This window comes from Trichomycterus rosablanca, chromosome 15, assembly GCF_030014385.1.
Source record: "Trichomycterus rosablanca isolate fTriRos1 chromosome 15, fTriRos1.hap1, whole genome shotgun sequence".
Taxonomy (NCBI): Eukaryota; Metazoa; Chordata; class Actinopteri; order Siluriformes; family Trichomycteridae; genus Trichomycterus; species Trichomycterus rosablanca.
In genome coordinates, this window is record NC_086002.1 from 18,794,553 (window position 1) to 18,810,363 (window position 15,811).

The 15,811-nt window shown below is 43.1% G+C and overlaps 2 protein-coding genes across 10 annotated transcripts in view; both read right to left on the bottom strand.

Annotated features, from left to right (window-relative positions):
• LOC134328243 (receptor-type tyrosine-protein phosphatase F-like) overlaps positions 1-8,653 on the bottom strand; it is a 41,206-nt gene extending 32,553 nt beyond the window's left edge. For 4 of the 5 annotated variants that reach the window (XR_010014718.1, XR_010014719.1, XM_063009327.1 and 1 more), the window contains exons 1-4: positions 8,299-8,580; positions 8,080-8,191; positions 928-1,197; positions 270-842 (exon numbers count right to left, since the gene is read on the bottom strand). Coding sequence is in view for 3 of the 5 variants with exons in the window: in XM_063009327.1 (XP_062865397.1) it covers positions 270-816 (547 nt within the window). In the remaining 2 variants the exon portion in view is untranslated. Of the gene's footprint in view, positions 1-269; positions 843-927; positions 1,198-8,079; positions 8,192-8,298 lie in introns of all 5 variants that reach the window. The other variant, XM_063009326.1, reaches the window with a different exon arrangement.
• Positions 8,654-10,088: 1,435 nt separating this feature from the next.
• LOC134328239 (zinc finger CCHC domain-containing protein 3-like) overlaps positions 10,089-15,811 on the bottom strand; it is a 30,353-nt gene continuing 24,630 nt past the window's right edge. For 4 of the 5 annotated variants that reach the window (XR_010014714.1, XR_010014712.1, XR_010014716.1 and 1 more), the window contains 3 exons: positions 11,598-11,762; positions 10,380-10,431; positions 10,089-10,175 (listed from right to left, as the gene is read on the bottom strand). The gene's annotated coding sequence lies outside the window, so the exon portion shown is untranslated. Of the gene's footprint in view, positions 10,179-10,379; positions 10,432-11,597; positions 11,763-15,811 lie in introns of all 5 variants that reach the window. The other variant, XR_010014713.1, reaches the window with a different exon arrangement.

Here is a 15,811-nt window from a genome sequence, read left to right on the forward strand (position 1 = left end):
TATAATAAATAAAATATATTATAATATTATCATTTATTATAATAAATTATAATAATATAATAATAAATGTATTAGGATAAAACAGGAATTATTTAAGCGTCTAATCTTTAGTTTGGTGTCTTGTCCAGGGTGTGTTACTGAACTGTGCCCAGTGATTTTGGACCCACCGCAACCCTGACCAGGATAAAGCGGTAATAAAAAAAGGTCTCGGCCCTAATAAAGCAGTACTAAAGTGTTACTGGTGGACTGCTGGACTGAGATGTACCCACCTCCCTGCTGAGTTTTGACTTGCAGGACGTCGGACGGCGGCCCGTCTCCCACGGACGTGAAGCCCAGGACGCGGAGGCTGTAGGTGACGTCGGTGATGAGTCCGGAGATGGTGGTCAGCCTGCTGTCGTCCGTGTTGTGCTTCTGCCAGGCGCTCAGCTGGGCGTCCGGCTCGGTGCTGTAGTACATGCGGTAGCCTCGGATCTGACCGTTCGGTTCCTCCGGCGGCTCCCACTGGACCAGCATGGTGCTGGAGCTCAGCATGCGGGCCTGGACGTGCAGCGGGGGCGAGGACGGCGCCTGCTCGCTCGTCCGGGTCTCCACGTCATCGCTGGGCGGCCCGCGGCCGATGTTGTTGACGCGGAACTCGTACTCGGAGTAGGGGCTCAGGCCGCCAATGCTGTAGCGCGTGGTGGCCACGGCGTCCACCTCCTGGAAGCTGCCGTCCGACGACTTGGGTCGGTACTGGATCATGTTGTAGGAGACGGGTTCGGGGTTGCCCGAGTCCCACGTCAGGGTGATGCTGGTCGCCGTGGTTTCCGTTACCATCAGCGACGCCGGGGGTTTAGGGAGAGCTGAGGAGGAATTAAACCATTCATTAATGAATTATCACAGTAAATGATCAAAAGTATGCGGACGCCAGCTTGGCTTTGGCGTTACCTTTGACAACGACCTACGCGGTTGCGTCGATCATGCCCAGGAGCGACATGGCCACGCACGTGTAGTTGTCCGACTTGCTGATGTTGGTCAGTTCCAGGACGTTCCGGCCCACGGGCATCTGATCTTCCTTGGTCAGCTCCACGTCTCCCCTCATCCACTTCACGTAGGGCATGGGGTCGCCCACCGCCACGCAGTTGAGGTTGACGCTGCCCATGGGCATCACCTCCTGGTCGCTGGGTGGGATGGAGAAACGAGGCGGGACCGTGCGCACTGGAACACACAGCGGGAGGAACGGTCAGATACGGAACGTTCCAGAGATCCGAGGAACCAGGGTCACCCAGCGGTGCAGACTAGCGTGGCACGACCGGCCTGGCACACAGCTTCCTGTTTGCAACCATAACAGACTTTACTCGTCTGTTTTTCTCTCTCTTTAGGAACTTGTGCGCATTCAATCGATCAGGAAACATTACATTGGCAGTCCTGTCTCACAGTCTGCATTCCGATTCTTCCCAGATGTGTTCACTGGATTTGCATTTACATTTGCAGCACTTAGTGCCAGATTTTGACTGAACACAATTTGCACTAAGAAATGAAGGGGTTAGGGGCCTTATGAAGGGGCCCTACAGTGGCAGCTCGGTGGGGGGCTTGAACCGTCAACCTTCTGATTACCACTCAAGCAGCTCAACTACTAAACTAGGGTCAAAGAATTGGAAACAATATTTATTTGATACCATTCGAATCCTGAGGTGTGTTACCAACCATACGAGCGCCCACACAGACACAGCTGGCTGTTGGTTATGGCCTGGGATTACAGGGGGATGGGTTCGAGGCCCAGTGATGAACTGGCATTAGTCCTCTGTGTGTTACTCTATTTTGCCCTGTGACCACAGAACCCTGAAATAAGCGGGGGTGTCCGCATACTTCCGACTGTATTGTGTCTCGGATAGCGCCCGGACACGCCCCGGCGTTCGGGGGCGAATGGGAGCGAGGAAGAGCTGGCGGGACCCACACATTGTTCCCCGAGACGTTTTCTCCGTCTCTCTTTGTGCGCCTCTGATATGCAGATAAGCCGCGTTCCCATGGTGATGAAAGGAGCTGTCGCCACGGTGCGAGAGCGGAGACGGACAGACTGCCGGCGGGGGGGGGGGGGGGGGGTAACTCCCGGGGGGGGGGGTAAATAAACGTCCTGTTCGAACCCACAACCTTCTACTGTGTTTCGTTATTTCTACGCTGATATTTTAATCCCGTCCCTTTTGTTCCTGAAGGCGCCGGGGATTAATCGCTTCACATAAATCGAACAACCTGAGCGGGTTTGAAACGTTGCAGCGGAAGCAAATGAACCCGCCGTGGAGAACCGAGCGGACGCTAATTGCCAGCGGTCACCGTGAAGATGGATTCTTTTTTTTATTTTATTTATTTTTTTTTTTTTTGAATTTTTCAAAATATATCACAAAGATAGCATCAACAACATACATAACAGTACAAAGTACATTAAAGAAAAAATAAATAAATACAGAAAATAAATAAGTATTGCTGTCGGACACAAGTTCTCTGGACCAGGTTTTAAATTAGATAGTGAATTCAACTGGGTCTGGCATCAGTCTCAGGCTTAGTTTAAATTATCAAGGAAGGATCCCCAAGTGCTCCAGAAACGTTTTTGTGCTCTCAGCTCACTATAATGTAATTTATCCATTTGTATGATAAACAGCATCTCATTCAACCATCTCTTAAAACATGGAGCAGTCGGAGACCTCCATGACAAAAGTATGACCTTTTTGGCTGCAACCATGCCAGCCATCAAAGCCTGCTGCTGTGTGGAGGGCAAGAGGAGGGTTCTATCAGAATACCCAAAAATAGCTAACTTGTGATCTGGGGCAATATCTACTTTGAAGGCATTTGAAAAGCACCTAAAGATATTAATCCAGTAATCCTGTACCACTGGGCAGAACCAAATTAGATGGGACAGTGACCCCTCAAACACGTGGCACCTATCACATTCTGAGGAAACTGAACTATATATTTTATTCAATTTCGTTTTGGAAAAATAGAACCTATGGAGCATTTTAAACTGAATAAGCCTATATCTAGAGTTTATAGAACAACAATGGATTCCAGATAAGCGCTTTTCCCAAGTTTCCTCAGAAATTGTTTCTCCCAGCTCAGTGGACCATTTTTCTTTCATTTACATTTACATTTTCAGCATTTAGCAGATGCTCTTATCCAGAGCGACTTACAGAAGTGCTTCTATAGTGAACATTTCATTTCTCAAGTTTAGGAAAACAACAGTCAAAGAACACAAATCTGCTAAAACCTGTTAGAACCAACAGTTTTGTTTTTTTTTTAAATGGAAAAGAATGGAACAAAATGTTAGTAAATAAGTACAAGTCAGCCTAAGTGTTTAGTAAAAAGGATATTTCAGATATGCAGTGCTTACTGGCAAAGTAAAAGCAGAGACAAAACGGGAGACTAGATGTCTAGAATCCGGATGTGAAATAAACAGTTCATATAGTGTATGCTCTTCTGGTATTTCTGGGAAGGACGGCGTATTTTTTTGAACGTAGTGTCTAAGTTGTATAGGTAACGGAAAAAATTAGACTGGGAAAGACAACATTTTTCTTTAAGTTGAGCAAAAGATGCAAAACTGTCTATATATAGGTCCTTAATGCACTTAAGATCATTCTCTCTCCATGTAGAAAATGTATTATCAAGTTGTGATGGGACAAAATGGTGATTATAAGCAATTGAAATGTGTGTGGAAAGCAGTGGTAAAGAGAGAGAACTTTTCATTTGATTCAAAATCTTTAGAGAGGTTCTTGCTACAAAATTCTTGCCAATCGTTTCAGTCTCAAGTTTAGTCTTTGAAAACAAAAAGGTGCGAAGTGAAGAATTTGGTACAGACAGGGTTTCTATTTTTAACCATAATGGAGAAGTCTCAAGCAGTAGTTCTCCTGGAACCCCCCCACTGCCAGTAAGTGAGTGCCCTAGCGTTAGCTGCCCAATAATGATGTTTAAAAACAGGTAGTCCTAAACCACCTACTGAAGTAGGCTTTTGTAGGTGCCTTCTTGAAATACGTGGTATTTTATAAGCCCATACAAAAGATAACACAATTGTGTCTAGCTGTTTAAAAAAGGCCACTGGGAGATAGATAGGGATATTTTGAAAAAGATACAAAAATCTTGGTAAAATAACCATTTTTATAGCATTAATATGTCCAATCATTGATAAGGGAAGTAACCTCCAGCTCTCAATATTTGCTTTTAATTTGTCGATCATCTGAAGGAAATTTAATTTAAACAAACACTTAGGATCCTTCTGCACTTTAATGCCAAGATATGTAAAGTGGTCAACTATTTTAAACGGTAAAGTGCCCAGAAAGATGGGGCTGAGGTTCTTAGTAATGCACATAAATTCACTTTTACTCCAATTTATTGTGTATCCTGAGAGTTTGCCAAAAGAATCTATATAATTTAATAAATTAGGTACAGAAACAGCCGGATCTGAAATGAACAACAGTAGATCATCCGCATATAGATTCACCAAACTTTCGATGCTTCCAATTTTAATACCGAGAATATGCGGATGATTTCTAATCCCTATTGCTAGTGGTTCAAGTGCTAAATCAAAAAGAAGTGGCGACAATGGGTCGCCTTGTCGGACACCACGATGTAATTCAAAAGGGCTGGAAAGGTCCGCATTGGATATAACAGATGATGTTGAGCAAAGATAAAGCATCCTAATCGATGCAATGAAAGAGTCACCAAACTCAAATCTTTTGAGTACCTCAAACATGTATGGCCATTCTATCTGATCAAACGCTTTTTGTGCATCCAAGGAGATGATGCCGGCTGTATCATCTTTTATTCTGTCTGAATAAATAATATTAAAGAGCAGACGTACATTGCCAAATGAAAATCTACCTGGGATAAATCCTGTCTGATCTGGGTGAATTATCTTTGAAATATGCTTTCCCAATCTAAGAGACAACACTTTCGTCAACACTTTTTGATCAAAATTTAAAAGAGCAATCAGCCTATAGGAGGCAGGGTCTGATTCGTCCTTACCCTTTTTCAGTAATAGAGAAATGTTCGCTTCATATAAAGAATTAGGGAATTTCTTGTTTTTGATAGAATCGTTTATCATTCTTAACATAATTGGGGCAAGTTTATAACGAAAGGTTTTATAGAATTCACATCCAAATCCATCCGGACCGGCGGCTTTACCTGCTGGAAAAGTTAGAATAGCTGTTAAAATATCAGTTTCAGAAAATGGGGAGTCCAAATCATTTTTACAGGCCTCTGGTAGCTGTGGGATGTCCAAACTGTCAAAAAATGTACTAAATTCTGTATCACTTACCCGTATATTTGTGGCATATAATTCTGAATAAAATTCCCTAAACCGATTGTTTATCTGTTTTGGATCAGTGATAAGATCACCAGCTTTAGATTTAATCTTGTGAATTGCTTGTTTGGCTTGTATACCTTTTAACTGTCTGGCCAACAGCCTTTCAGGTTTATCTCCGAGTTCGAAATACTTGTGTTTTAATTTAAGTAGAAGATTCTCTACCCGCTTGGTCAAGATCGAATTGTACTCATACTTAAGTTTAAGAATTTGATTGTAGTCTGATTGTGCAAGGGAAGTTCTATAAACTTGCTCGAGGATTGGGAGTTCTTTTTCAATTTCCAAAAGACGACTATTATAAATTTTCTTTTTTCGAGACTCAAAGGATATAATATGACCTCTCATAACAGCCTTCAGGGATTCCCACAAAGTGAAATCCGATACTTCTCCATTGTCATTAGTTTCAATGAATTTATTAAGCTATAAAGTGATAAATTCCATGAATGATGAATCTTTAAGAAAACAAGGATTAAAACACCACTTATAATTTTGCTTAGGAAGAGTAAATTGAATTTGAAGAGTAACTGGGCAGTGATCAGAAATTAGAATGTTGTTATATTTGGCATTGACAGTATTGGATATAAGACCAGAGCTTATAAAAAAGTAATCTATCCTGGTGTATGATTTATGAACAGGTGAGTAAAAAGAATAATCCTTATGTGTGGGATGTAGTAATCTCCAAATGTCTAGTAAATTTCTAAATTTTAACAGATTGTGTAACACATTGACTGAAGCTATTGAAGGTGGAGGTTTTTGAGAGAGTCTGTCCATAAAAGGATCTAGATAACAATTAAAATCCCCACCCATTATGATGTTTGTGGAATTGTGGTCCGGAATTGCGTCAAACACTTTATGAAAAAAATTGGGGTCATCAAAATTGGGACCATATACATTGATCAAGGTCAAAGGAAAAGAGTTTATATGTCCTGAAACAATAATGTACCTTCCCTGTAGGTCAGAAATAACAGAATCAGAATGAAATGGAATATTTTTACGAAAAAGTATAGCGACACCTCTAGCTTTGGACGTAAAGGGTGCCTGAAAAACTTGAGACACCCAGCCAACTCTTAATGTACGCTGATGAATTGGATTTATATGGGTCTCCTGGAGAAAAATTATATCAGCCTTTAGCGATTTCAAATGCGAAAATACTCTGCCTCTTTTAACAGGATGACGAAGTCCTCTTACGTTCCAAGAAACAAATGTGATACCACCCCCATCATTATTAGTTAAAGGAGTCTAACCTGGAGAAAAGATATTCCGCGACAGCATACAAAAAAAAAAAAACCTTAAAAAGTAATTAACCCCCATTACACCCCTAAACCACCCCAGTTAGCTTCCTTTAAAGAAGCACTGCACTGATTTAACCCTTGTAGACAGGAACACTAAGCACACAGTAGCAGGTGAAATGAAAAAAAACCACAAAAAAAAAAAACCACCGCCTAACTAAAGCTACCCTACACCAGTCGGATGACTTCCCCGCAACCAGAGAAACAAACATATCTGTTAAAGTGTCATCGTCTCAATCTGAAGAGCAAATTGAAATTATTATATGTCCATTATGTACAAACAGTTATTACTTATAGGTGTGAATGAAAATAAGAGAAACCTTGTAATGACCACAAATTCAGGCTGTCCTCAGTTCAGTGTCTATGAATTTTGCAGCTTCAGCAGGAGAAGTGAAGCTCCTCAGTTGACCACCGTGCCGAAAACAAAGTTTAGCAGGTAATCGGAGAGTGTGGGTCACCTGTAGCTCCCTCAGTGCACGCATAACATCGCTGAACTTCCTTCTTTGATCCATCACTTCAGCCGTGGAGTCCGGAAAAATGAATACTTTGTGTCCGTTATAATCCAGATTGCGACCGTTTCGAAGTCGAAGGATCAGTTCTTTCACATTATAAAAGTGAATTCGTGCGATGATTGCTCGGGGTCTCGCTCCATCCGGAGGCTTGGGCTGAAGGATGCGATGAGCACGATCAATAATCAGCGGCTCCTTGAACTGAGCGGCGCCCTTCTCCTCTCCCTCCGGAATGCCGACTATTTTAATGTTATTACGACGCGACCGGCCCTCTAAATCGTCCACCTTCCACTTGAGAGCTTTATTCACTTTCTGTATATCGGCTAAAGCTGCCTCTACTGATCCGATACGAGCCTCATGATCAGTAATCTGTCCCTCTGCTGCCTCCATCCTTTCAGTTACTGACTGTAATGTTGTTTGCAACTGTTGAAATGACTGTTCAAATTTGTCAAACCTTTCATTGATTGTTTGCAGTATTCTGTTGGAGATCTTCTCCCACATTAGCGGTATCTCCTCATCACTCGTTTCTTGGTTAGCCCCGTCGCTAGCGGAGTTATCCGAAGCTAAGGCTAAGTGTTGAGAGTCCTTCGGTTGTTTCGAGGTTTTAGGTGGCATTTCAGGTTCTCGTTGAAGCAAACGTGGTCAAAGATAATTAGATTTACATTAAGCTGAACATATATTAAAAATTAAAGTAAGAGATGATGAAAATTTTAGTTTAAAACTCTAGTGCGGAGGAGCTCCAACAAAACACGTCTACTCCATGTGCTGCTCTCTAGCGCCCCCCCCATGATTTTATTTGGTTAAAAGTTCTTTACACACCAATTACTAAACTGGTGTCTTTAATGTTATTAGCAAAATGTAACGATGATTCATTGCAACATGTGATCTGGCCTATATGCTAACACAGACTCTTAGCTATATCCATTTAGGTCTATCCTTATGTGTTCTGACTGACCTGGACTTAGTTCCTAAGGATCTCTGGAAACCAGGGTGCTCCAGGATCATCTCGAGGCTGGGTCTCTTATTCGGATCCTTCGCCAGGCAGCGTCTGATCAGATGACGGCAGGCTGTGCGTGCAGTGATGGGGTCGTTACAACATTGTAATAGAAACTATTTAACATCATTTAAAAAAAATGAAAAGAGACGTGTTTCTTATGTTTCTGCATTTTCTTACCCTTAGACACACCAGCTTTGAAGATCAGGTGTCCAGCAGCGATCTCCCTCTCATTCCAGAATGGCAGCTCTCCACACACTAGAACAAACAAAAGGACACCCAGGCTCCACACCGTTGCAGCGCAATCGTGATACTTACCTTCCTCGATCCATTCAGGTGGGGCGTATAGCATGGTGCCTGAATAAACGTGAGAGAAACGGGTCTCACACACACGGCTTTCCTATGCCATCGCTGTCATCTGTGTGTCATAGCTACTGAACGCCGAGGTACAAATACCTGCAAAACGTCTTTAGGGGGTCGACTTCAGCAAGTCCCCACAGCCAAAGTCTATGAGCTTGATCTCTAAGGTGTGGAAACTGACCAGAAGGTTCTGCTCCTTGATATCCCGATGGAGAACCCCGCGATTACGGCAGTGACAGGCGGCGAGAACCACCTGCCACATGATCATCTGAGCCAGACATTCGGGAAGTGAGCCGTTCCTTCGGTATTCGTAGAGGTCCATGCAGCGGGTGGGTCGCTCCAGGATCAAGATGTAGCACTCGGGCATGTCGAACCATTCCAGGAGCTCCAGGACGTATTTACAGCGAGGTGGCTCGGACACCATCAGCATCAACGCCACCTCTACAGGGAGAGCGTTCTTCTCACCAAGCTAATATTTGAGCAGACCCATGGTTAGCATGGGGTTGGAATAGACAGAGTGATGGTTACATTAGATGCTATTTTGCATTTTAATGCATCATGTCGTTTATAAGATAAGGTTTTTTTATATGGTTGATGCATCTTTGCAATATTTCACAAGTGAAACAAATGTTACTTACAATGGTGATGAATCTGTCACAGCCACTCTTCAGCACAACCTTAATAGCAACCTATTAAAACATGCAAAACAAAACGATTCAAATCAGGAACGAATATTACGGGAACGTACTTTACAGCTCGGCCAACAATAACCAAAAGGGCCGTTCGCTTTTTAACTGCAAGTTTGATGACGTGTAGTCATTGTAATGATCGACAATTCTCGTGTCACTCTGAGCAGAGCTGAGTAAATATCTCACCTGTTTTCCATCGGCCTCACGAAGTCCTGCAAACACAGAACCGCAGCCTCCTTTCCCCAGAAGCTTTCCCACTCTGTACCGGCTATCGAAGCACTCTGTAAAGCAGGGCGTGTTGTTAATCTGATAGAAACTCCAGTGTTCTCAGTAAAACTCGTGAGCAGTATGATTTAAGCTCTAGAAAATATTTGTTCTATGAAAGTTGTGAGGCTGGACAGACCTTCAGAAGGAGCGCTGCCTCTCTGGACCGAGTGCTTTCCTGTAGTCGTGCTCTCATCACCAGCTGTTGTTCACACAAATGTTATTTAATCGCTGTTAGTCAATGATCTCTAACACATCAGATGTACAACACGTGTCTAGAGCTTTACAGAGTCATACGTTACAAATGTTTTATCATTAAATCCTACCAGTTCACGATATCATTGAATGGTTCAGTAAAGCTCTGGCTGACCTGTGTGGATGGAGTCACTGGAGGAAGTGATGGTGCTCAGTTCCTCCGGGCTCTCTTCAATGTGTGAGGTCCCTCCAACTGTAGCTTCAGCGCTCTCGACTTAAAAGACGTGTTTTGTGTTAGAATCAGCGTTTTATATCGACTTTCAAACAGTCACAGAGTGAATCTTTCAAACCCACCTGAAGTTCCAGAAGCGGATCGTGGACGTAGCGAGTCTCTCTGTGTGTGTTGTGATCCACGTGATTTAGAGGAGCTACTGGATCCTTCCTGTTTTGGGCTCAAATCCACCACCTCATCTGATCGGGAAGTGATGGAGTCGTCTGGTAGTGTTTGGCCGTGCACTGGCGTAAATCCGCTATGACCACCATGCTATTCTGCTGGGGCACAAAAGGTTTCTTAAACATTTCGTTACCTCTAATATTCCAGTTTTAAATCAAAGCACAAGCAAAACAACTCAAACTTTAGCAAACGAGTGCTTAAAACTGACTGTTCAGGAGCAGTTTCTCCTTTTCATGTTGATTTTGATGAAGGCCACCATTGCTACTGATTTTACTTTAGACAAAGGACACGTGACTAACCCTGGATTTCTTCTTGTACATAAGGTGGTTGTCCTGAATCAGGAACCAGCGCCTAAAGGAAAGAAACAGAAACAAAAAGAAATCACAGAAAGAAAACAAGTGCATAGTACTGAAATGGTTCTGCAGGGTTTCACCTGTAACTAATACAATGATATAAATGAGCTTCACGTTAAATCATTCAGAGTTGAATCGTCGTGTATTCTGATTTAACATGCCGTTGATCAGTCTAAGTCAGTAACATGTACAATGTTTAGGAAACGATTGCTATGATGGTTAGAGGTGTTTAATTAGCCATTCATTTCTACCTAAATGATTGCTCATCATGTGTTCTAGCTCTCTACACACCTGTTCCATGTTTTAAATACATTACTGGCCCTCTTCAACAAGTATCCCTCCATAACTATCTGGTTCTCTGCGTCCACGCTGCCCTCCGGTTCGATCTCGCCACCACAGACGTCCTGAAAAGACGTCTGAGGACGAACTCGACCGAACGGCCAGCACAGACGTAGACTGGTCAAAAAGCGTTGCATTAGAGAAGGACGGACGGTAGCACGTCTCTCCTGTTCAGCAGCCATCGTGAGAAATGATGTACAAACACTGAAGGTTCAACTAAACTGAGCTCTCATAGAACACTCAGTGTCATCACAATGATGTCACAAAGGCAGAAGGTATCAGTGCTGCAGCGCTGCAGGTGATGGTGTACATTTAAATTTCACCATTTGTTTATTTTTCTATATTTTACTCAAATGATTTTACCCCTCCCCCCTCCCCACACACACACACACACACCTAATTTATTAAAAAATGTCCCTCTTTGATTTTACAGTGTTTATTATTTCTTTTACTTGTGCTGTTAGTGATAATTACTGTAACCTTGCACAACATGTGTATCAAATACATTTACACCACTTATTTTTAGTCAAAGAATAAATAATGAATGATTAGAAACAGCTGCTGAAGAAACACTTTTTAACTTTTTCAAATGCTCCAATCAGTGTTATGAAGGCGGCAGAGTGGCCACACTTTAACTCTCTTTGTTTTCACACGTTTGCTGAGCGGCACACACACACACACACACACACACCTTGAACAAAGAAAGGTGATCAGACCTAATCATCAGATCCTCTAGATTGGCAGATCAATGACTTTTAGTTACAGTTGAGTCTGTAAACCTTGATTTATTTACATGAATGCACAGACCTCCTCCTCGATTCCTACCGGAGTTTACTGCCACTCTGTCCGCTCTGAACATGCTTCGAACATCCAGCTCCACCGCGCTGTTACAGTTCAACCACGTCTGAATCATGATGTTACACTCCGCCATTCACCCACGTGTTGTGGTGCACAGTCTCCGCTCATCCATTTTGTTTGCCAGAGGTTGTACTAAAAAGTCATTAAGGGAGACGAGACTAGACACAAGTATTGGTCACTACATGGTACTAAGTAAGTAAGTGGTAGGTCAGGAAGATGACATTTCTTATATGCAGTTAGCAGTATAGGATTTGTTGTAGCAGCAGAGCTATAACAGGAGTAAGATGCAAAAATGCACAAACTTGTGCAAATTGCAATATTGTGCAAAGATGCAAGTAATACAGTCACAGTAGTACAACACAGTAGTTATATGTATTTAAGTTGTCCAGCGAACAACTGTGTTGATCGTGTGTGTGGTCGTGGGTTGTGCATGTGCAAGTGCGTGTGTGAGCGAGTATCTGTGCATGTGTACAAGAGTGTGTATTCTGTGTGCATGTGGGTGTGAGTGAGTGTATGCAAGTGTGTGTGTATATATATATATATATATATATACAGGGGTTGGACAAAATAACTGAAACACCTGTCATTTTAGTGTGGGAGGTTTCATGGCTAAATGGGACCAGTCTGGTGGCCAATCTTCATTAATTGCACATTGCACCAGTAAGAGCAGAGTGTGAAGGTTCAATTAGCAGGGTAAGAGCACAGTTTTGCTCAAAATATTGCAATGCACACAACATTATGGGTGACATACCAGAGTTCAAAAGAGGACAAATTGTTGGTGCACGTCTTGCTGGCGCATCTGTGACCAAGACAGCAAGTCTTTGTGATGTATCAAGAGCCACGGTATCCAGGGTAATGTCAGCATACCACCAAGAAGGACAAACCACATCCAACAGGATTAACTGTGGATGCAAGAGGAAGCTGTCTGAAAGGGATGTTCGGGTGCTAACCCGGATTGTATCCAAAAAACATAAAACCACGGCTGCCCAAATCACGGCAGAATTAAATGTGCACCTCAACTCTCCTGTTTCCACCAGAACTGTCCGTCGGGAGCTCCACAGGGTCAATATACACGGCCGGGCTGCTATAGCCAAACCTTTGGTCACTCGTGCCAATGCCAAACATCGGTTTCAATGGTGCAAGGAGCGCAAATCTTGGGCTGTGGACAATGTGAAACATGTATTGTTCTCTGATGAGTCCACAGTCACCAGATCTAAATATTATTGAGCCACTTTGGGGTGTTTTGGAGAAGCGAGTCAGAAAACGTTTTCCTCCACCAGCATCACGTAGTGACCTGGCCACTATCCTGCAAGAAGAATGGCTTAAAATCCCTCTGACCACTGTGCAGGACTTGTATATGTCATTTCCAAGACGAATTGACGCTGTATTGGCCGCAAAAGGAGGCCCTACACCATACTAATAAATTATTGTGGTCTAAAACCAGGTGTTTCAGTTAATTATAAATAACCATACAACAATAAAAAGCTTTATTAGCGTGACTGTTGTAGTACTTACAGTATTGCCAAAGCATTGAAAAGACAGAATATGAATGTATATACAAGGGGGGGGAAAGAGGAAATATAAATTAAAACAATAAAAAGTAATAAAATAAAAGACATGTACAGTGTATCACAAAAGTGAGTACACCCCTCACATTTCTGCAAATATTTTATTATATCTTTTCATGGGACAACACTATAGACATGAAACTTGGATATAACTTAGAGTAGTCAGTGTACAGCTTGTATAGCCGTGTAGATTTACTGTCTTCTGAAAATAACTCAACACACAGCCATTAATGTCTAAATGGCTGGCAACATAAGTGAGTACACCCCACAGTGAACATGTCCAAATTGTGCCCAAAGTGTCAATATTTTGTGTGACCACCATTATTATCCAGCACTGCCTTAACCCTCCTGGGCATGGAATTCACCAGAGCTGCACAGGTTGCTACTGGAATCCTCTTCCACTCCTCCATGATGACATCACGGAGCTGGTGGATGTTAGACACCTTGAACTCCTCCACCTTCCACTTGAGGATGCGCCACAGGTGCTCAATTGGGTTTAGTCCATCACCTTTACCTTCAGCTTCCTCAGCAAGGCAGTTGTCATCTTGGAGGTTGTGTTTGGGGTCGTTATCCTGTTGGAAAACTGCCATGAGGCCCAGTTTTCGAAGGGAGGGGATCATGCTCTGTTTCAGAATGTCACAGTACATGTTGGAATTCATGTTTCCCTCAATGAACCGCAGCTCCCCAGTGCCAGCAACACTCATGCAGCCCAAGACCATGATGCTACCACCACCATGCTTGACTGTAGGCAAGATACAGTTGTCTTGGTACTTCTCACCAGGGCGCCGCCACACATGTTGGACACCATCTGAGCCAAACAAGTTTATCTTGGTCTCGTCAGACCACAGGGCATTCCAGTAATCCATGTTCTTGGACTGCTTGTCTTCAGCAAACTGTTTGCTGGCTTTCTTGTGCGTCATCTTCCTTCTGGGATGACGACCATGCAGACCGAGTTGATGCAGTGTGCGGCGTATGGTCTGAGCACTGACAGGCTGACCTCCCACATCTTCAACCTCTGCAGCAATGCTGGCAGCACTCATGTGTCTATTTTTTAAAGCCAACCTCTGGATATGACGCCGAACACGTGGACTCAACTTCTTTGGTCGACCCTGGCGAAGCCTGTTCCGAGTGGAACCTGTCCTGGAAAACCGCTGTATGACCTTGGCCACCATGCTGTAGCTCAGTTTCAGGGTGTTAGCAATCTTCTTATAGCCCAGGCCATCTTTGTGGAGAGCAACAATTCTATTTCTCACATCCTCAGAGAGTTCTTTGTCATGAGGTGCCATGTTGAATATCCAGTGGCCAGTATGAGAGAATTGTACCCAAAACACCAAATTTAACAGCCCTGCTCCCCATTTACACCTGGGACCTTGACACATGACACCAGGGAGGGACAACGACACATTTGGGCACAATTTGGACATGTTCACTGTGGGGTGTACTCACTTATGTTGCCAGCTATTTAGACATTAATGGCTGTGTGTTGAGTTATTTTCAGAAGACAGTAAATCTACACTGCTATACAAGCTGTACACTGACTACTCTAAGTTATATCCAAGTTTCATGTCTATAGTGTTGTCCCATGAAAAGATATAATGAAATATTTGCAGAAATGTGAGGGGTGTACTCACTTTTGTGATACACTGTATATATGGAACACTTTCTCTTTGTGGGTTAATTCCGACTGTTCCTCTGTTCGGGTGTATCAGTCCGTGTCTCTCAGACTGTTGCAGGCAGATACATACTGTGCTGCTACAGTGCTTCTCTCCTTCTCCTCTCCTAACATGATGCTCAGTTTTTGACTGCTGTTGTTTGTGTAGTATGTAGATTCAGATTCAAGTAGCTCTATAGGCTTGACAGTAGGAAACAATATTGCCAAATGGTCGGTGTTTTCCTCAGGACTTCTAAAATCATTCTACAGAAATCAGCATGCAGGGTTTCTGTTGGATTTTTGTCCCATTTAATAGAACTGTGAAATTTCAGTGGACCCCATACTTCACTCCTGTACAGTGCAATGGGCTGTATCATACTATCAAATAATTTACTCCAAATTAAGGTGGGGATGTCAATGTAAAATCTCCTACTGATTGCGTACGTACAATACTTTAGTGCATTCACTGCCATGCTGAAACTCCCTGATGCAGTAATGAGTACAGCCGTAGCCTAGTGGTTAGGGTACTGGACTAGTAATCAGAAGGTTGCTGGTTCAAGCCCCACCACTGCCAGGTTGCTGCTGTTGGGCCCTTGAGCAAGGCCCTTAACCCTCAATTGCTCAGATTGTACACTGTAACTGTACTGTAAGTCGCTTTGGATAAAGGCGTCTGCTAAATGCTGAAAATGTAAATGTAATTGTGTGCTCCATGGTAAACTGGTGCCATGTATTCCTGACATCTAGATTTGTTTTTGGAACACCATCATTTTTGTTTTCTTTAGATTTACTGCTAGGGCCCAGTTCTGGCTGTACTGCTCCAACAGGTCAAGGTGCAGCTGCATAGAGTAGAAATTTTACTTCCCCGTTCTGCAGAGTGAGTCCGGGGGCTGCACACTAATTCATTTATGTAGATATTAAACAGTGTTGGACTCAGACTGCAGTCCTGCAATTCTGTGTTGTGT